This window comes from Oreochromis niloticus, linkage group LG3 (genome assembly GCF_001858045.2).
Source record: "Oreochromis niloticus isolate F11D_XX linkage group LG3, O_niloticus_UMD_NMBU, whole genome shotgun sequence".
NCBI classification, from domain to species: Eukaryota; Metazoa; Chordata; class Actinopteri; order Cichliformes; family Cichlidae; genus Oreochromis; species Oreochromis niloticus.
In genome coordinates this window covers 78,913,893-78,936,257 of record NC_031967.2, presented here as the reverse complement: position 1 = coordinate 78,936,257, position 22,365 = coordinate 78,913,893, and the positions used below count along the sequence as shown (strand labels likewise).

At 39.6% G+C, this 22,365-nt stretch overlaps 2 protein-coding genes and 1 non-coding gene across 3 annotated transcripts; 2 read left to right on the top strand and 1 right to left on the bottom strand.

Moving 5' to 3' along the window:
* The first annotated feature begins 2,193 nt into the window (after positions 1-2,193).
* Positions 2,194-4,974, top strand: LOC102076312 (uncharacterized). Its single transcript, XM_025905380.1, has 4 exons — positions 2,194-2,495; positions 3,321-3,370; positions 3,479-3,838; positions 4,013-4,974. Exons 2-4 carry the CDS (start codon positions 3,328-3,330, stop codon positions 4,144-4,146), a joined length of 537 nt encoding a protein of 178 aa, XP_025761165.1. The 5' UTR covers positions 2,194-2,495; positions 3,321-3,327; the 3' UTR covers positions 4,147-4,974.
* An 11,336-nt stretch (positions 4,975-16,310) lies between these two features.
* trnar-acg (transfer RNA arginine (anticodon ACG)) lies at positions 16,311-16,383 on the bottom strand. The gene has a single exon. It is a non-coding gene; the product is annotated as a tRNA-Arg (tRNA).
* Positions 16,384-18,725: 2,342 nt separating this feature from the next.
* Positions 18,726-22,138, top strand: LOC112841649 (programmed cell death 1 ligand 1-like). Its single transcript, XM_005463498.4, has 3 exons — positions 18,726-18,974; positions 20,524-20,883; positions 21,036-22,138. Exons 1-3 carry the CDS (start codon positions 18,902-18,904, stop codon positions 21,155-21,157), a joined length of 555 nt encoding a protein of 184 aa, XP_005463555.1. The 5' UTR covers positions 18,726-18,901; the 3' UTR covers positions 21,158-22,138.
* Positions 22,139-22,365: the final 227 nt, after the last annotated feature.

The window sequence follows — 22,365 nt, the reverse complement described above, 5'->3', positions numbered from 1 at the left end:
GTTTGAATTATATAGTGTGAAATCACAACAACAATTACTTCAAGGAACTTTATATTTATGCAGAGAAAACAACAATCAGATGGCCCCTATGAGGAAGCACTTTAGTGACAGTGGGAAGGAAAAACTGCCTTTTAACAGGAAGAAACCTTCAGCAGAACCAGGCTCAGCAAAGGGCGACCATCTGCCTCAACTGGCTGGGGTTGAGGGAAGGGATACAAGACAAAAACATACTGTGGAAGACAGCCGGAAAATAAGAACAATTATATGGAGAGAGGTGAATAAATGCACAGTGAGTGAAAAAAGGTAAGTGAAGAAACATTTAATCCATCAAGGGAATCCTCCAGCAGCTTAAACATATTACAGTGTAACTGAAGGAGGATTCAGGGTCACCTGATCCAGCCCTAACTATATGCTTTAGCAAAAAGGAAAGTTTTAAGCCTAATCTTAAAAGTAGAGATAGTGTCTGTCTCCCGAATCCAAACTGGAAGCTGGTTCCACAGAAGAGGGGCCTGAAAACTGAAGGCTCTCCCTCCCATTCTACTTTTAAATACTCTGGGAACAACAAGTAGGCCTGCAGAGCGAGAGCGAAGTGCTCTAATAGGGTGACATGGTTGTATGTCCAGCATCATATTCAGTAAATCATGTTTGCGGTGTCCTGTAAGGCCACTGCTGGAGTGGAGCAGACAGCAAACATGCTACCTCTGCTTGATCGTAAAACCAGCTTCAGATATACTTTGTTACATTTTAAGTTGTATTTAATCATAGTTTTGACAAGGCAAGCACTAGTTACCTCACTTGTCCTGATGAAGCACCGCTGCTCCAAAGGCCAAAAACAGCTGACCGCAACAATGCACTCGGTTCATGCTAGCCTACATTCAAACTGGTCCAATCCCTGCTCTATTCCAATGGAAACTGGATGATTAACAGTTCGCCACTCATCCATAGTTATTATATTGTTCACTTTGTTTCATAGTTCATGTTTAAGGGTTTTTTTCTGCTCCAATAAAAAAATACATGCAACACATTTCAAATATATCACTTTAATGTCTGAAAATACTTTATAGGTAACCAGTCTGGTAAAGTAACAACTATGATAATCAGTGACACTAATCAATAACCACTGCAGTCTCCAGATATCTAGTTTCTTGTGCTGCTTATTTTTGTGTGTTTGTGTAAATTAGAGGTGTTTTCACAGTAGGCAGTTCCTTTCACACAGCCACCGCAGTGCAAATTGTTTTAATTTGCTGCTAACTGGACAGATTGATATCCCTGAAATTTAACTGTGTCATACTTTGTTTGACGGAAGTGTTTTATTTTTAGAGAGTGAGGCAGTATTTTTTGCCATCAATTACACTGGATTATTAAACGCTGGCTCACTGGGACCTCCACGCATGACTCAACCTGTGACAAACTAAAAGCAGGTTTCAGATTATTTGATGCAACACATTCAACCTGTCAGTGTTTCTTCTTATTCTATAATTCCTTAGTTTAAACATGGATATTTATTCACTGAATCTGTGAAATCTGTACAGTTGTTCACTCTATTTAGAGGTCATTTACATCAGACTCTGTACTGTTTCTTCAGTTTCTTTTACTGAAACATCTGCAGGCAATGGATCCAGATGTGCTTTCCACACCTGTGCAAGTAAACCAATCTGCAGTAAAGTTTCTGTGATGATCCACTGTAATTGGCTGTTGTGAGAGTGGACTGTCATTTTCTAACAGGAGCTACAAAACCTAATCTGGCCTTTTTAAAGCCTGAGATCATGCTGACTTGTGGCTGCACAGCAAATTTTTATTATTCTATTTAGCCGCTGACTGTTTTCATGTGCTGATCCTTAATGCGTCACCCATTCGGTAATGCAATGCATGCGTCACTTAACCTTCTCCTTTGGTTAAGGCGAGCAAAGAGTACCCCTAAATGACCTTAAACATGAGACATCTCCACATAATGTGGTGAAGTCTTTCAGAAGAAAGCATCGCCAAATTAATTTTCTTTTGTGCTTTTTTCATGGTCGCCGTCGTATTTAATGCATTTTCAGTTTGGTATGAAACATTAACCACATTTGTGCTGAATCAGTTATTCTATGTGATCCCATTTTGCATTGACATTCCTTTAAGGATTGTTTAAAGCTTCCAGGCTCCATGTTGGAGGACATTTGCACTGAAAGACACAGCAGCATGAATGTATGTGGACTAGTGACTTTTCTCCTCCCCTCAACAGGCGGAGTTAGAGGGTGGGGAGTTAGAAGTCATATTGAAGGGGAAAGTGTGTCATGTAACCAGAGAGAGAAAGGGAGACCAAACATGGACTTAGGGACAGAGGGAGAGGACAGAGGACAGAGCGAGGGGGAAAAGTTTTATTCAGGGGGCTCGGGCTCAACTTTCCTATTAGGACAAAAATTAGTGAAAGTTGATCTTAAATTCTTATTTTGTTATTTAATGAGGAGCACAAACCTTTATTTCAAGCCTCTGTGAGAAGACATACAACTGAAGTAAGTAGATGATGTTTACTTACATTTTCGTTTAGTGTTATATGTAAAAAAATAAAATAAAAATGTTTTATGTTATTGTACCCCAATTACAGCCTAACTTACATGGAAGCAGTGGTCAAAAGCGGGCCAGGGTTGCCTTCACTGACTCCCTATAGAGTAAGATTTTTCCAAAAGTTGGTTTGCTTCATTGTTGATGAATCAAATAAAACAAAAACAAATTGGCAACCTTTTAAATTACAGAATATAAGAAAAATGGCTGTAAAACAATGGCTGAAGCAAGTATTTGTTTAATACCTGTGGATTTTAAAAGCAGCATGTCCCCAAATCACTGGCTGTAGCCTCTAACACCCAGTCTAAAGCATCAGATAGAGCAGAACTGCCCATTACTCTCAGAATTGGCATTCATAATCACTGGATATATATATATATGTGTATGTAGCACACCGTGACATCGAGGCCTAGAGATCAAGAACCCTGGTCTAACAGGAGTGTAGGCTAAATTAATAAAGTTGCCTAAAACAGGACTTTTTAAAAAACAAATTAATAACAAAAAATGGTGACCAGACTTTTGCAGACGACACAGGGACGCACATGTAGACAGACACATTTGCAGGACCATAAATCACATTAGACTGCTGTTGTCAACCACAGATGGTGGCTGCAGGGGAGACTTTCCATCGAGTTTATGACTGAGTTTCATTTCAGATCTTTGTTATAGTTTGCATATAGTTTTTATTTTCAATTTTATTTTTCTCGTCCTGCCTGTCTTTTGTTGCTGTTGTAACTGAACTTTGACCTCATGTGTTCATCTGTCTCCTCTCACAGGGAGAAGATGATCTGCAGGATCCTCCTCAGCCTCGGCTCCTGTGTCTTTGGTTAGTTACAGCTTCACTTTATAAACTCCAAATTAAAACCACAACAACAGGTTTGTTCCAGTTCTCAGAGTGTCTGCTCCTCTCTCTCTCTCTCTGTCTCCTCAACAGGATCATTTGTAGTGAATGTGACTCAGACCTCCTATCAGGCAGAGGAGAACCACAACATCACACTGGAGTGGACGTTCACAGTAGAAACAGGCAGATCGCCCACATATTTAAACATCTACTGTGACCTGGTAACTGATGATAAATCCTCACTCCTGTATCGTGTCCATAATGGTGCTGAAGTCTCAGAGTCTCAGGATGAAAAGTTTTCAGGACGAGTTCAGAGTGACAAAGACGCCCTCAGAGAAGGACGGATCAGACTCCAGCTGTGCAGACTCGGGACTGAGGACTCGGGTCAATACAGATGTGAAGTAAACACAGATTATGGCTCCAGATCTGCGAGCTGTAGACTCAATGTCACTGGTAAGTTTTAACAAGTCAAAGCTGAATGATCAATTTTATGTTTACTGGTCTGTTCAACTTTTATTTGCCATGTTTGTGATTTATAACTGAAAAACATGATGTGTTGTTCATGTCAAACATCCTGATGGTTTCATTTTATTTCTGCACAACTAAATATTTTCATGTCTTTTACAGCAGCTACTGATCAGAGATCAACTTCACCACCACAAGAAGAGAGAAAGGACTGGAAGATTATTATAATTGTCCTGACAGCAGGAGCATTATTATTAGCTCTCTTATGTTGTGCCTTTTACCTTGGGTCATGCTGAGAAAGAAACAAAAGAGACCAAACTTCTATGCATTTGTAAAACTCCAGAAACTCTCAGGGACAGAGTCTGAAAACCAGCATACTTCCTGCCTTTGACATCTGCTTTAAGTTCATGAAGTTTCTTGTTGATATGAACTGTGTAAATGGCTCTTATAGAGCCCCTTTCTACTCTGCTTGAGCACTCAAAGTACCTTATACAGCAGGCCTCATTCCCCCATTCACATTCATGAAAACACTTTGTTCTGTCTCTAAGTGTTTTCTAGTTAACATTCACACACTGATGAACGCATAAGGAGCAACTCAGGGTTCAGTATGTTGCCCAAAGATGAAGCCTGGGGCAGCCAGGAATCGAATCATCAACCTTCCAATTAGTAAACGAGCTGCTCTGTCTCCAATAGTTGTCTTAAACGATGTTCCTAATAATCTGGAATTGAGATTACTGCAGTAATCCTTCATGTCAGTGTCAATGATGCTTCTGGTGTGGTCACTGCTTCTGTGGACTTCTCTCCTCCTGCTGCTTTATTCAAAGTTATATCCACCAGCTTCATCTGACTGATGACTGCACCGCCCTGAACACCAAAGATTCAATGTTGAGTGTTGAGTGGGAACTTCGTGTGGAACTATTAACAAGTTGTTGAGTCAGTGATGTCTGTTTATCCCATCCATGCTTTCCTTTTTTCCCACTTATCCAATTCAGGAATGCAGGAGACTGGAACACTCACACTCACAGCTTTGGGCAATTTAGAATCACCAGTTAACCTCACTGCATGTGTTTGGACTGTGGGATGTAGTTGGAGTACTGACGGAGAACCCACGCAGACATGGAGAACATGCAAACTCTACACAGAAAGGCAAACCACTGCACCATCGTTCTCTCACCAGCTGATTTTCTGACTTCTGATGGGCTTTTTTAAAAATACTTGATGTCCAAATGTTTCTGTTTATCTTTTACTTGTATATATAAGTCTCTATTTATGTGTCAGATGCCATTTTAGCTTTGACATTTTTTTCAATGTAATAGGAGGATTTATAACAATACTCTATGTTTTGTGTTATATCTTCTATTTATGTCATTATAAAATGTTCCGCTAATGTTCACTATGCTATGTGCTATCAGGAACTTGATGAACCTTTTATTTTTTTTATTGAATAAAGCATTACAATAAACTGTTCAGTTTTTTTATTTTAGGTTTTAGTTTTACTGATTAAACTGAACGATTTGAACACTTTTGAATGTTTTATCTGATTTTGAATGAAAGATTCAAACAATAAAAAATATTTACATCTGATCATTAATCTCCTCGCTGTAATGCTGCTGTGTCTTCGCAGCAGATAAACAAAGATGCTGCGTGTAGAGTTTTGAACAGCAAATAAAGATTCGGATCGAAACTTTGTTTATGTCTGACTGATCAAAGAAGAAACATAATTGGTTGAAGGTTCCCAGTAGATTGTATCTGTCTGTGTTAGTCACTGTTGTTTCTATTATTTATTTTTGTATATTATTGCTTCCTAATTCAAGATTAGAGGACAAAGATAGTAAGAAACGATCGCATTACTTGTGTACACAGGTACTCTGTTAAAGTCTCTGTGTGCCTGTTGTGTTTATTTCTCCATTTTTTAGGACTGTGTGCCAAGCCAAACATACTTTAATCTGCATTGACATTCAGACTGAGATCTTACTGATTTCAGGAACTACTCCTCCACTCGAGTCCACTCTGCTCTCAGTATTTACTATTTAAATAATATAATTCCTTTGACAGCAGAAGCTGATTTCCCCTTTCTTGGTCCTGTTCTGTTGAATGACAGGAACAAACTAAACTGTTTAAACTTACAGCATGATAGAAAGTAATTGTAAAGAAGTCATTAACAGACCAGGACAAAAGACAATCTGTAGATTCAAATAGTCCATAGGCTTCCTTTCCTTAACTTCAGCCAAGAATGTTTCTCTGTGACTTTGAAAAAACATCATGAAGTGAAGGAAAGATGTAAAGTTTTCTTAGTGGTTAGAATCAGTCTGCTTTGACACTGGGCTGTTTAATAATGTGATGGTGGATGTTGTTGATTCAGATAAATCATTTAGAAACTTTGTGATGGTGGAGCACCAAAAAAATCCTCTTACATACTCCACCCGAGTAGTTCCTACTGTAGAGATCAAACTTTTTAAATAGATTTTAAAAAATGTACAAAGATTAAAAAAGAAGAAACACTCGTGTTTTCTCTACCTGCTGATCTGTTTTAATACCTCTTGTTTAAAATAATCTCTGAAATCAGATGATTTAATGATACATCACCTAAAATGAGAACAGAGTTACACTGCGACACTCTTCACTCACGTCAGTGTAATAAATCTTTAATATTTTCAAAACACATCTGAAAACCAGCATACTTCCTGCCTTTGACATCTGCTTTAAGTACATGAAATTTCATGTTGCTATGAACTGGTTAAAGGTTAAAAAGAAGAAATGAATACTCATGTTTTAACTTCCCACTGATCATTTTAAAATAGTAGAAGAATGTTCCAGTGTGTCCTCTGCTAACAAAGTTATTCAAGGAATGCACCCAGCCTCTGTTCATGTGTGTGTGTGTGTGTGTCTGTGTGCACGCCTGGGTGTATGCTTGCTGAACCTTGGCCCCTGGCAGAAGAGCTCCCCCTCCCCACACCGCATCCACGGGCCCTACTCTGACCATACTGCCACCATACTCAACACACGATTTCATTGCCATCAAACATTACAGCACAATTCATTTTCTAGTTTTGAACTCCAGCTGTTTGAGTTACTCCTAAACTCTGCTGCCCCTTTGTTGTGTGTCCTCATATATCGTCCTCCCAATTAATAAGTAAGTAATAAGTAATAAGAATTTTATCAAAGACTTTTCAGATGTGTTGTTCTAAAATTTGACAGTTTTTTAATCCTTGGTGATTTTAACATCCATGTCTGCTGTCTGAGGGAGCTGGGGGGCAGGAAGAGCCAGAATATGTAAGACTGGGAGGTAGAAGACTACCCGTGGAAGAAGAGGGCCAGGAAACGACTGGTTCAGGCATCCACATTCCCCAGAAAGACATCTTTGATGTCAAAGAAATGTTTTACTTGGATAAATAAAGGATATGTAAAAGTCACTTTGCCAAAAATTGATTGCATTATCCTGAGATAGGAATGTTGCTACTCACTCAGATTGACAGATTACATTATATTATTTCCAACAAGTCTCAGCCCTACAACAAACTGGTGACCTATTCAAAGTTTACTCTGCCTCTCACAGTGAGGCAGCTGAGATAGCTTCCAATCCCCTGGGACCCTGATAAGGATATGAGGAAGAGAACAGATATGTGCAAGGTATGTAGAGTTTGAATAGTTAAAAATCACTTTTAGCTCTTTCCAAATGTCCAACATAATTAACGTTCTGCGCTATCCCTCGTGGAGCCTGGCACGCTCCCTTCCTCACTCAGCTTCTGTTCCAACCTTGCTGAAGTTTTAGGGCAGAGCAAGTTGTACACTGTAGTTGTCTTCCTCAAGGTCAACGTCGAATCTCTTTCACTTTATTTGGGATTGTGCTGTTCAAAATCTCCTCTCGATGATCTCTAGGAAGCCCAGTGGCACGGCTCTCTGTGGGATGTCTGCTGTGCTGAAGGTGATCTCTGCTCCTCACTGATCCTCTTGAGGCCTCTCTCCTGGTCTCAGCTTCCATCTTGTGGACGATCTCCTTCAGTCACTTCTTCTTATGGCACCTGCAATTTAAAACTTGAAAACTCCTCTTTTGCCACATGGCCATTGCCATTTGTCAAATCCACACAAGTAGACGTGCACAAGAAAGTTGCACATTCTCTTCGACAAATTCCCCAGGGCTTTTCCCTTGGAGTAGTTCTACTCCAGGCCTGTAACCCATCTAAAAAAAGAAAAAACATTAGCCAGTGGTTAAATGTTAAGCTTGTTTAACTCCCAGCTCCACTTGGAGCCTGTATCCTGGAAGGCAAATCTGTAAGTTAAATCAAACTTCACAATTGCAACAACTGTAGATCATAAGAGTAATAAAGTATGCAGCACCACAGAGACAAGCGCCATTTGCAGGTTTATTCTAAATCATTAAACCACTACTGTTGCCATAATTTGTCCCACATCATGGATCATCCCATGTATTTATTCCAAAATACTGTAATCAGTGACTTTCCTTATGTAATGTGTTAAATCTCCCAATTCTTTGATCTTTGGGCTGAAGGAAGAACAACACTCGGTGTATAAAAATGCTCAATCAACAATCATTTTATTCCATACAGTTCTTATTATTCCATACAAACACTTCTGAGCATTAACCATCCGGATGGGAGATGTGCATGAAGAGGGTCACAGCAGATCTCAAAGTGTCTGAGCATTTCTCACATTCTTATAGCTTCAGCCCCCCTCCACAGTCATAAAACCTAAACATCCACATTCTTTCTCTCTCTCAGTGAGCCAAAGTTATGACCTCGGCTTCCTGTGCAGTATGTTCTGTTCTTTCTAATCAGACAAATAAGGCCATGATTCTCTGATTCTCTTATAAATCAGCAGTATAATGCATCATAAAACAATGTAATTCATTCAATTTTATATGGCCCGCATCGTTCTACTGATTCTCCAGATGTTGATTTTGGTGATTTGACCTCCCATCTGAAAAGTTCAATCACTAATCTTGGTGTTAAACTTGATTCCGCGCTTACTTTTGAAGGTCATGTAAATGGGGTGGTAAAATCAGCTTTTTATCACCTCAGACGCCTGTCGAAGGTTAAGCCTTTCCTTTCCAAACCCAATTTGGAAACTCTTATTCATGCTTTTATCACCTCACGTCTGGACTATTGTAATTCCCTTTTAATAGGGGTCGGGTCGGGCACCTTGTCACGCCTGCAGTTAGTGCAAAATGCGGCGGCACGATTTCTCACCGGTAGTAGGAAATTCGATCACATCACTCCGGTTCTGGCTTCCTTGCATTGGCCTCCTTTTATTGGTTTTTAAATCTTTAAATGGTTTGGCTCCTGTCTACTTATCTGATTTGCTGAAGCCACATGTTCCTCCTCGCTCGCTCCGTTCAGCTGAGCAGCTGTTGCTGTCGGTCCCTAAGTCACGGCTGAAATGCAGAGGAGACCGAGTGTTTTCAATTGCGGCTCTGATGCTCTGGAATAACCTTCCCCTCCAAATTAGACAAGCGTCATCAGTGCAGGTCTTTAAGTCCAGATTGAAAACCTATTTTTATTCCCTGGCTTTTAACTGTGTAGGAAACTGACACCTTCTTATTTATGTAATGATTTTATGGTATTTTTAATTTGGTAGTTGTTTTGATCTGTGTTGTTCAGCACTTTGGTCTGCCTGGTGTGTTCTTAAAGTGCTATACAAATAAATGATGATGATGATGATGATGATGATTCACAATAAATCAGCAGTCTAATGTAATCCAAATCAGTTTAATAAATCTAATAGTAATCACCTTCTCCTAAGTCAGGAGTATAATGCAAACTAAAACTACATAATGATTCCAAAATCTTTAATTAAAGGTACAACGTGACATAAGATAATCTAATAATCTCACAATTCCCCCTTTGGTCTCTTTTTAAAGACATCACTTACATCTTACAATCCAGCATTGCAAGGTCTATTTCTTTTTGCCCCTAAGGCCCTCTGTCCCCCTTTAACGGGTGGACCCTGTGTGGGATGACCTCTGTGTTTGGGCAATTCTGGTGCAAGAAAAACTATATTTACAACAACAACAGTAGTTACAGATGACACTCCCATCACTCTTCAGTTCTCCCACAACTTTATTTTGGTGCTCCAGTGTTCCCCACCCTCATCATGGTGCTACCTTAAGTCTTTCAAATGTACTCTGACTAGAACCTCTGTCCGAGGAGCTTTTAGCCTTTATTTTATTGCTGCAGCTACCAGTATCTTCCAGTCGGGTGATTCTCTGCTCCTCTTCTTTCTTTGACCTCAGGGGTTAGACCACCCTTCAGTCGTTACACAGATCAGGGGATTATTCTGCCCCTATTTCAAACAATGATCTGTGTGTTCTGGGGTCACAGCTGTGTCCCCCCTTTTTACCAAGAGCCTCTCGAACCTCCTTGGTCTGGTGTTCCTGGATTTCCACCAACCCCTTCGTGGTTATTGCTATGCTTATGGGATCCATCCTCTCGAGGTGACTAGCAGGAGCCCAAACGGCATGACCCCTGACCCCAATTGCTGTCTTGGCAGTCTCTGTGTCTGTCTCTGCTGCGAAGGATCCTTGTATCTCTGCGACCTCGTCTGGTGTCTACTCCTTTCTCTGTAGGAGACAGAAAACCAGAACACCTCTCTGCCTAGCCTTGATAAATCTAATGTTATCCATTGTTCTTCTAGTGATTCAAAGTTGGTTTAGAATCTCATGTTCAGGACTCTCTGACCCAGGGACTTATTCTAATCTTAATCTATGTGTGTAAGCATGTCTGCAGTTACCCCTCGGCACTCTAAGTCATTTCCTACAATATATCAGTCCGGAGAGTTAGGCCGAACGAAGCTTATGACCTTCAAAAAACTGAGTGCCAAATCTTATGAGCACATTCGCAATGTGTGTATGAAAATGATTATAACCACTTATTTTAGTAAAAGAAATCAAAAACAAATTAACCATTTTCAGTTCTAACCTTTTCCCTCCTTTTCACAAAAAGCATGTGTTTCATTCATTCAGCCTGCCGTCCCACGGTTTCCTCTCCAGTGTGATACTCAGCTTCTCGTGAACACAGGCATTTTATCTTCTAAACGCTATTCAGTTTGTTTCAATCATTAACGCTTAAACATGAAAATAATGATTTATGCATAAGTTTTACCAAAAAAGTCATAAAAATGAGAACCTATTAACCACTAGAAACCATTGTTTCAAGTTAAAACACGACTTCCCCCTTTTGACACACTTCCATGTGTCAATTCCCCTGAGCTAGGAAATTAAAAGAAAAGATTAGTAACATCATTTCTCAGAAAACATCAGAAATTCTCCTCTCCAGTATCATTGCTCCAGCCCTGCCACCCTGTGTTGGGGAATGAAATTAGTTTAATCATCATGTTAAATCTGTTGAACTCCTGGCTCCGCTCAGAGTCTGCATCCGCAGAACTGCCTAGAAACAAAACTTGTGTGTTAATATAAACTTCAACTTTGCAACTCCGTTTTTTCCCCGCTGTTTTTCCCTCATTGACCACAGCAGGGGAATTAAACATAAAGTCTCTCACTGCCAGCAATATGACGCCATTTCAAAAAGGAAAAAGAAGAATTTAGACTGGATTACCTCGCTGAATCCTTTTAGACTGGGGACTCGCTTTCTGATTGTCCCAAATAAGTGACTTTCTCCACAGCCAATTTAATTTGGAGAAGCTCACTTGCGACCGTTTTCCAACAACATGTTGTATAGCGCTTTTTCATTCAAATGTAGATCTGCTTAAATGACAGAGATATTATCAAACAAAACTTTCAGTGCACTATGAAAGTAAAAATTTAGAAAGGCCTAGTCAGGTCATGCTCTTCATCTCAGGAGGGTAAATCATACCAAACCTAAATGGCAGGTTCAACTTTGCACCAAAAGAAAATGTATCAGCCAGATTAATCTCAAAACATTCATCCATCAGCTACACAACACACAACATAACCCTGTTGTCTTATCACATAATGAGTTTCTTCTCATGTGACCAGGTGTATGCCATTGTTAAAACCTTCCTCCACACACCTGAGACAACAAACTCAACAATCTATTAGTCCCACTTATTCAAGACCCCTCTTCAGCATTCTGTTTTCCTCTACTATAATTCAATCATCTTTCCTACTATAATCTAGTCCACTAGTCTATGTATCACTTTTCATCACACTATAACTGGCTGCCCCCAGTTGGAGATTGCTTCACACACATACTTTCACACTCCTCTGGGGCGCACACACACAGTGATGTCAGGCACATCTGTTTTGTGCGAAATTTAGCTTCCTTCCTTCATGGATCTACATACTAAGTGCTGCCCTGTGAATACTTTCCCATGTATTCTATCCCCTTTCAAGGCAGTCTTACTCATTTTATTCCCCATTACAAGACAACAATCAGCCACACAGACCACGTCTGGTCCGTACTCACTCACACGTGCTCACACACAAAATAGGCCTATAGCTTGCATCTACACACACAGCTAGCGCGCTCGGTTGAAAGCTCTCTAACGCCCAATATGGCAGAGAATTCAACCATCGGACACTCATGATCATAACTTTGAGACACAGAATAGGACAATCAGACTAAAAACAATACTGACGTGAGAACAGGGCACACTCATACTGAGGATGAAGTTTCAGTAACAGTGCCTGAGATGAGCAGCAGGTCACAGGAGAGTGAGATCAACCACGAGACTGAACCATACTCTTCCAGAGCGAGGAAGGAGCCAGAGTATTTAAGTGACTATGTAACTGGCGAGGGCAGTGGTGATCAAGTACTGACTAACATGGATTATTGTTACAGAGTAATGTGTAACATACATCTACAATTTAAGGAACCAGAAAGCTCAGCTAACTAAAAAAAAAGTGGGTTAGTGCAATGGATGAAGAAATACTATCACTCAAGGAAAACGACACATCTACCTTAACCACTTTGCCACAGGGTAAGAAACCAGTGGGGAGTAGATGGGTGTGTGCAGTCAAAAACAAAGTTGATGGATCTGAAAAGTACAAGCATGTAGCTAAAGGATAGAGTCAGAAGATGGGTGGAGACTATGAAGAAACCTTCTCTCACATTGCTAATCTGACCAGTATCAGAGGGTTGATGCAAAAGGCAATTTCAATTAAACACAGTTTTACATCAGGTGGATGTTAAAACTGCCTGTCTATATGCACCAGTAGATTGTGAGCCATACATGAAACAACCAGGCAGGAGTTGGAATAAGATGTTACATGAACATCTGAGTGAGAACAACTTTGTACAGAGTCCTGCTGACCGCTGTGTTTACACAAGAGCAACAAAGAATGGTAAATGGTAAATGGCCTGTATTTGTATAGCACTTTACTTAGTCCCTAAGGACCCCAAAGCGCTTTACACATCCAGTCATCCACCCATTCACACACACATTCACACACTGGTGATGGCAAGATACATGAAATGAAAAAATAAACGTCTGTCTTGGGAGTGAGTTCAAGTGAGAAAATGTCTGAAGGCTGTTGTGTGTTTATTCCTTTGTAATTACCCTCGTAATGTTTGTTTGTTTGTTGTTTGTTTGTTTGTCTAGGTATTCACACCAGAATTCCTGCACATTTTCACCTTTGCTAACACTAAACTCTGTCCTGATGGTTTGTTTTCTGTGTTTTTTGTCTTCATCAAACATCTTTCATTCATCGCTACAGTTTTGAACTCCTCACCTCACCTGTGTTTGCAGGCAGTGGAGCAGGATTGCCTCAGCAGCACTCATGAAAGTTGTCTGTTCTGAGGATTTTTTGTTTTCAGTGTTTTTTATGCAAGTTCATTCATCTCAGGTTTTCACTAGCTGAACAATGGCCCATGAAAACCCGTTTCCTCTCCTTGTGCTTAAAAATGTGAGCAAACTGAAACAGGCCTTAAGGTAAGTAGTGATGTAGCTGTGATGAGGTGTTGGCGTAGAAAGGAGATGTGCTGCCACCTACTGGCTGTAGTTTGTCACTGGATCATGATCATGTTTTCCATTTCATCCATAACCTCCTGATATATTTATAGTTTTTAACAGCAGTTTATTAAACTCACAACTGAACTCTGGAATAAAAAAAAACTATTTACTGTTGAGATGTGGCTGGATGTGATGTGAGATCAAGATTGTGTTATCTTTATTAATTGATTAAAGTGTTCTTAAGGTTCAGTATAATCAGTGTCATTAGTGATCCCCATTAGTTTACTTTGTCAACAAGACTGCGGTAACAAAATCAACTTGCTGAAGATCTTTGAAAAATACATACTGACGAGACAAAGTAAAAGAGGCGTCCATCAGAGTTCAGCAACATTTCAGTTAGATTAAATTAAAGTTTTTTTAAACTACACAGGGATTTTTTTTCTCATGTATTACATGAGAAAAAAAATGTATTACAACACAATACTTTTTTCTTCATGTACAGGGTTTACAAAATAAGTTTTATTTCAAGTAAACTAATACATTTGATTGAGGTAAAACAGATCGTTACATTTATTCTTGTTTTCTAAAAAGTTTTATTTCATGTAAAGCATTTCCAAGGCTGTTAGCCGTATTGTCCTGTATTGAACTTACTTACAGTGTGTCAAAACAACAACAACAACAACAACAACAACCCTATAAACTAACCCCCTTGTTTAGAGGTGATTGTCACTTTGCAGGGTTTTTACAGACGCTGAGAGTGAGAGAGATCATGTTCTACATTACTTTAAAAGTGATTTTCAAAGCTGCTGATGCATGAAACACTTTCCATAGAAACATGGATCAACTCTGTTTATGGCATTGAGTGTTAAATTGTAGCAGTTTCAATAAAGCCTGCAAAATTCTTGCATTTACACTGGGGAGCAAAGAAAAGTTAGACGTTGGTTGTACTATTGAAAATCAGTTTAATAAAAAAAACAATTAAACAGGCATGAAGAAGAATGTGTTTGTAAAACTAGCGGTAAAGTGTGGGAACTATAAGGCAGACTGTTTCTGCTATCAAAACAGTTTGTATTGTTAATCCTGAATGATTCTTGGTCACAACATTTTACTGCACACACATTTGGAAAATCGCATACTTTGACAGTAAATATCCCAGTAAAGACGCTTCATTTCTTAAGAAATATGCAGCGGGATTGATCTTTATCAAAAGTAGAAGTTATATCTGTAGCTAAACCGTTGTACACAAGAAATTTAAAAATCTATAGTGTGTGAGGTTGTGTAAGTAAGGGGTGGCTTGCCCTTCTCGCCTGCGTGTGACAAACCATCTGTTGGATCATGGATTTGATACCTCAGCATTGTGAAAGTGAGGAAACATACTCCTGGCTGAGCATAAGATTTCTGCTTACAACTTAGAATCTCACTTCTAAATGAAATAAAAATGTTTTTTGTAAGTATGGCTAATGTGTACTTTGACTTCTAAGTGTGACAGGTGCACAGCTGCGAGCTGGTGAGGCAAAAGCATTAGTAGAAGCAGTAACAGTCTCAGTAGCAACAGCAGCAGCAGAGGTAACCCCGCTAGGTTGAGCATCAGAAATCACCAGCAGCATCAGCAGCAGTACAGTTAGCATCAGTAACAACAGGCTCAGAATTAGTTGGACAAGGTTTTGTATCAGATGTTGATGCAGGCACTCTATTAAGTCACAATGACTGTGTGGTGATGATGATGAGCTGAAGCAATGAGGGAACACACAGAATAGACTGCACACACCCAACAAACATTTGTCACGATTCCAGTCAGTCAGAGGTACGGAGCCTCTTTTATTCAGACGTCTGTGTCACTTTTAACTGTCTGCTCCTCCACCCTCTGCTCTCAGCTTGTTGTCTCTGTGTAGATGTAGTAACAGTAACATATGAGGAACTTGGTTCAACACCAGCTGCAGATTTCCTCTGGTTGGTTTCAGAAGCTTGATTGGTCCGTTCTGCTGACTGGAAGCATCAGAGCACCTTTCTTTGTAGACAGATGCTGTTTGCAAAATAATTAAATGGCATGTGATAAAATTATTTTGTTTTGCTTATAACTTAATATAAATGTGGCTTCATGCTTGGCAAGTGAAAGGTTGCTGGTTTGATTCCAGCTATAGACACTAAACCTCTCTGGGATTGTGTCAGGATGGGTATTTAGTTTAAAACTGCCAAATCAAACATGGAGCTTTAGCAACCTCCTGTGACACGCGGTTGATGTGTTATTGCAGGACTTTTGATGATGTAGGTTAAAGATTTTCTTAAAACAAAAAAAAGCAAAAGACAGCAAATACTTTCAGTGTGGGTGTGTCCACACAGGCCTTTATTAATTATAATAATGTACACTTTATTGATCCCCATGGGGAAATTACTCTCTCTGCCATTCACTCAGTGGGCAGCCACTAAGCAGGCGCACCAGGGAGCAGTGTGTAGAGACGGTACCTTGCTGTGGGGTACCTCGGGGTAGCCGTTCAGTGGATTCAAACCCCTGGTCTTCTGATCACGGGGTGACCACTCTACTAACAGAGCTATCCCTGCCCTAAAATGTGTACGAGCCAGCCAGGAGTCGAACCTAGAATCTTCTGATCCGTAGTCAGACGCGTTATCCATTGCGCCACTGGCCCGCATGTGTCACTCACGCCTTTTAATTCAAAAGCAGAAAATGACATCTTTTTTTCAGGGTGTTCTTGTGAATTTAGCTGCCAGGTGTGAGTTTATAACTGCAGTAAAAAGACAATAATTCACACTCATATTCATCAGCGCTAAGATTGTAACAAATGAAACCTTGTATTTTTTTTAACCCGTTACCTGTGTTATGAGTTAAAGAAACTCTCTGAATTCAGGAAAAAAAATCGCTATTTTAACGTATTGGAGCTGTGTGACCTCATCTTTGTTCTGTGCTGAAAGCAGCTTCTTGATCAGACTGATTTTGTTTCCTCTGCTGTCTGACAGGGAATGATCCGCACAGGCTACGGATGATTTAGTGACGCTGTTTGTCACAAGATGTATGAAACACCGTGCGACACTCAGAGGTTTACTGTTCTTGTGGATTTTACACGACTGAATTCAACATGATACAAACAGATGTTTACAGCTGTAATCACTGATTTTCCACCACAGTCAGATTTAAATTAGCCTCTGAAAGTGAAACTAAACACCATCACACGGTTAATATAAACTGACAGCTGCTACACTTTTCTAACCTGACATAATGCATCACTGTAAACTTCACCACAGTACTGCACTGAACACTATTATGCACTAAACTGTAGAAAACTGCTGATCTGAACTGATCACCAGTTCTGGTCTGTCAGAGATTTTCAACAAGTGCTTTAAATGATTGTGCAGATAATAATCTGGTCTTTCATTATTTTCCATGCACAGGAGTGATGTTTGCTGTTTGGCACTGATCCAGCAGGACACCTGAGAAAACAGAAAAGCAGCTTCTAAATAAATTGTGCAGAGCAGAAACCAACACAATATTAGTCATTTGATTGTAATCTTATACCTAATCGGTGTATATGTATAAACTCTTTCCCAAGAAACCTGAATTCAAACGTTTCAGAGCCACATCTGTTTGTATTAAAGCGCCCTCTGGTGGAGCTCCTCTCCCTGACCTACAGTTTTTAAATCAGGAAGTCCTTCATATATTAATCAGTTTCTGGAGCTCTGAGAAAGTTCTACAAATGTAAATCCTCCGTGTATTCAAAATTCATAATTCGAAGTCTAATGTTTGCAGTCAATCAGTCTATGAGGGAGTTTTTGTTTGTTTTTGTTGAAATACCAAAAGTGAACAATGCCACCGATAATATAATAGTATGGCACACGGTGACAGGTGTGACGTAACCTGATGTAACCTGAAAGCAGAAGTTAGTTTAGCTGATTTAGGAAAAGTGAGTGTTGGTATGTAGCACCAGGTTAATCTGACTGCTGGTTCAATCATGGCCCGTGCTGCCATCTGCTGAGACAGTTCAGCTGACCTGGAGAGAAAGTAGGAGGAAAAGCATTGTCAGTGCATCTCTTTCATGAGGAGGGGAAAGAATGAATCCCGTGGTCAAAGGCAGAGAAGGAAATGAGATCTCTGCTCTCCTTTTAAAAAAGCATTGTCTCTAATTTCCCTTTTATTTATCTTTTTTTTTGTGATCCTGCATTTATCAAAGCTCCTCTATGTGAATATTGAGATCGATTACTATCAATTTGTGAGGAGAAATTTATGGAGACATTTAACAACAAAGACAACCAATCAGATTATTGATAGGTCTGCATCAAATTACAAAGAACTGTGCACACATTTCGAGAAACTCCTTTGATTTCCTGACACAAATATCTAACACCAGTGGCTCCCTGGATCACCATCCTCCTGCTGTGGGCCTACTTTATGAAGTCATCGCCATTATTTATGCTTGTGCATTAATTACTTTGTGGTTATGTTCCAGTGTTTTAGATGTGGTGCCACCAATGATAGAAAAAATTAAACTGCTGGGAGTTTTTGTAACCACAGCTATCCTTTTGCTCTTTTTTTTCCTGTATATGTCAGAGCTCTTTCTGCCATGCAAACAGCAAAATGTCACTGTAAGGTAACATGGTTATTATTGGATAAGTTTGCTGCCAAGCAGGGGCAGATCTAGAAGGGTGGGATGGGGTGGCCAGTGCCACCCTAAAATGATCTCTTGCCACCCCAAGTGCCACTCTGGTTTTGCATATGACAGAGTTGTTTAATACAATAACTTAGCATTAACACTTTGAGCATAGTTACAGTTAACAGTGAATATGAATTCTAAAACTGAATATATTACACAGTGTTTGGCTTTGATTTTGCCACCCCATTTGGTTTCCTTGCCACCCTAAGAAAAGTTCTCTAGATCCGCCCCTGCTGCCAAGCATTGACACTGGCTGTGCCAACCGGGATAACGCAAAAGTTCCCTTCTCCAATTACAAGCGAGGTACTGAGGGAGAAGCAACAGAACTCCTCCCCCCGGTCGGCACAGCCAGTGTCAGCGGCACAAATGATTGACTGCATCCTTATCCAAAAACAAGAATGGGCGTAGTAAAGGTTTTAGAAGATAGACTAACCTGAGGTTAGTAACCTCACTAACAATCCACATAACGGGAATCATGCAGTCTGAGTGTGCCTAATGAAACATGTTTGCTGTAACATCTCCGTGGCTCTGCTGGACTTTACTGTCTGTCTCCCTCGTGGGGTTTACCTGTGCAGGTGAGTTTTATTTTAAAATCCTATCGATTTATTTCTTACACACTGTTAGATGTTAGAGATGCTTTTGGTTGGGCCGCTCACAGAGAGGACTCAGGTCTCCTGTCAACAAACCTCTTCTGTCATGTGAGAAAGTGGATGTTAGTTTTTAAATGTACTCACACACGTTTACATAACAGTTTGTATAATGAAGCTGTGAAGAGAAGAGTCTGCTGTAAAAGACTTTAAAGTAGTGTCAGGTAAACATGAACAAACTGCTGTAAAGGTTTATTATTATTGATTTATCCTTCAGACACTTGTGATAATAGAAAATCTACATTTACTTCAACCATTACTCTTTACATCCCCTCAGCTCTGTTCTGTTAACATGACTCCCTGATGTCCCTCTGTGTAGTAGCTGGATCCCCTTTTTCCAAAAAAAGCAGGAACCTGGGTGAACCACCGAAAGCAAAGGTTCCTTATTCTTTGTAGATATGACTCTAAATTCATGTCAGTGATTATTTATCTGCAATTTGGAGATGATGAATCAGAATAATCTTTTGTGTTCGCAGCAGAATTAAGATGTAAGACGTTCATGTTAATGCAGCTGTTTTCTGTGTTATTGGCAAGACTGCAGTGTCATATTAATGAATACAGTACATGCTACTGATGGTAGCTGTGCATGTGATTCCCATGTAAATCCCACAGGCAGGTATTTAGATAAATACTGTATTTATCCACAGAGGGAAACTCACAGGAGCTCTTTTAAAAACAAAACCCTTCAGTCATAACTGTAAAAGTACTAAACAGATAGAAATGAGTTCTCACTCAATAGGAACAAAACTACAATTATGTTATCTGGAAACTGTAGAAAAGATTCTGTAGTAAAATTGTTGGTAAATAATGTTAAAGTCTGTCAGTAACTATGGAAAATAGTCAAATATAAACATGACCATCACCTGGACACACTGTGAGGATTCTCTCTTACCGATACACTCATCGGAAGATGCAGGTTAGATGGGGAAGCAGTATTTCTGCTTCCTCTGGTGTTAGCAGTGGTGTCAGACAATTTGAACTGACATACTCTTGAGGTTCACAAAAAGGTGAAACACCTCAGTCACTTTAATACTGATCAAATGAAGGATGATGACATATACAGACAACACTGTAAGTTCTATGTGCAGACAAATACATTTGCACACAAATTCAGCTTTTTTCAGATTCTGTTAAAGTGGCTTTGTTTAAAGCATAATGCACACCGATATATACTGCCCCCTGTGGTCATCTTGCTACAAACAAGGCAGCATGCAAAAGCCGTGTACTACTGGTCACTTAGATTTCAATACTTAGAGGACAGTGGTGAAGCCTGAGGCAACACATGTAAAACTTCACATCAACCTTTATGTAAACTTCAGAAAACATCTGCATCATGAAGATTTAGAGAGCACACAAACATTCTGTTTTTCAAGTTCATGGATTGCATAAAATTCAAAGTAAAACCACAACAACAGGTTTGTTCCAGTTCTCAGAGTGTCTGCTCCTCTCTCTCTCTCTGTCTCTGTCTCCTCAACAGGATCATTTGTAGTGAATGTGACTCAGACCTCCTGTCAGGCAGAGGAGAACCACAACATCACACTGGAGTGGACGTTCACAGTAGAAACAGGCAGATCCCCCACATATCTAATAATTTACTGTGACCTGGTAACTGGTAATAAATCCTCACTCCTGTATCATGTCCATAATGGTGCTGAAGTCTCAGAGTCTCAGGATGAAAAGTTTTCAGGACGAGTTCAGAGTGACAGAGACGCCCTCAGAGAAGGACGAATCAGACTCCAGCTGTGCAGACTCAGGACTGAGGACTCGGGACAATACAGATGTGAAGTAAACACAGATTATGGTCTCAGCTCTGCAAACTGTAGACTCACCGTCACTGGTAAGTTTCAACAAGTCAAAACTGAATGATCACTTGTATATTTACTGGTCTGTTAAACTTTTATGTGCAATGATTGTGATTAACAACTGAAAAACATGATGTGTTGTTCATGTGAAACATCCTGATGGTTTCATTTTATTTGTCTGTTACAGCAGCTGCTTCACAAGAAGAGAGAGACTGGAAGATTATTATAATTGTCCTGACAGCAGCAGCAGCATTAGTAGCTCTGCTGATGTGCGCTTTACTTTGGTCTGTGTGTAGAAAAAAGTGCTAAACTTCTGTACAGCTGTAAACATCCATAAACTCTCAGGGACAGAGTCACTCAACCAAGATACACGAATAGATAGAAATATATGTAGATATTAATAATGCTCTATGTTTTACAAACCCCATTTTCAAAAACATTGGGAAACTTTTTAAAACTGCAATAAAAACTCAAATGTGGTCATTCACTTTAACTTTAATTTAACAGGCAAATTAACAGAATACAGATTTTAAGTGTTTTCAATAACAAACTTATTTCTATTTGATAAACACATTTAGAAATTGATGCCTGCAACACTCTCCAAAAAGTAAATTTCACCTTTTCTTTTAATTTCACGTTTAATTTCACGTCATTTTTACAATTTTACAAGTGGAAATTCTTCCTGATTCTTTTCATGAGGGCGATGGGAGCCTCAACTGATGGTGTCTTTGCATATGTGCAAATCCCCCACACCATCACAGAGGCTGGTCTTTGCACCTTTCTTTGATAACAGCGTGGAGCTTTTTCTTCTTTGAAATGTTGAATTGAATGTCTGAAGTACTGCTGAGCCCATGCGGCTGTCAGTCAGTTTTTACTGATAATAATAAAAAAATGTCTGCGAAACTTTCAGTGTGGGTTTATCCACACAGGCTGTTTGTTACGTCATTTTGTTTTTAGGCCAAAAAGGAAAGTTTTTTCAGGGTTAAAGGTTTTTTTTTTATTTTAGCTGCCAGCTATTAGTTGGCAGCTAACAGACAATGAGTCACTCTTACATGTGTCAGGTCTTCAGTTACCACCAGAGGGTACAGAGGAAACTTACTGCAGGAAATAAGCAAAGTGTCCTCATCTAACATGGTACAAATGTTTCTTTCATTTAGCATCATATTGGCTTTGATACAAAGTAACTCAATTGTCTGGATGGTTTGAGGCTAAGAGACGTGAGACTAACACTAACCCTGTAACACGATAAATTTGTGTTATCTTAACCCTTTATGTTTTAAGTTATGAGTTAAAGAAATGCTCTTAATTTCAGGAACAAAAATGAACTATTTTTAAAAATATCATTTGACTTCTGGAGCTGTGTGACCTCTGATTCATTCAGTGCAAAAAGCCGCTTCGTGACTCAGACTGTGGTGGAGGAGACGTAACAGAAAGGAAATCATACACACAATAGGGATCAGAAGGAGTGTGAAAAATGTAAAGTTCCTCCTGTAGTGTGTGAATGTTTGATGATCTGA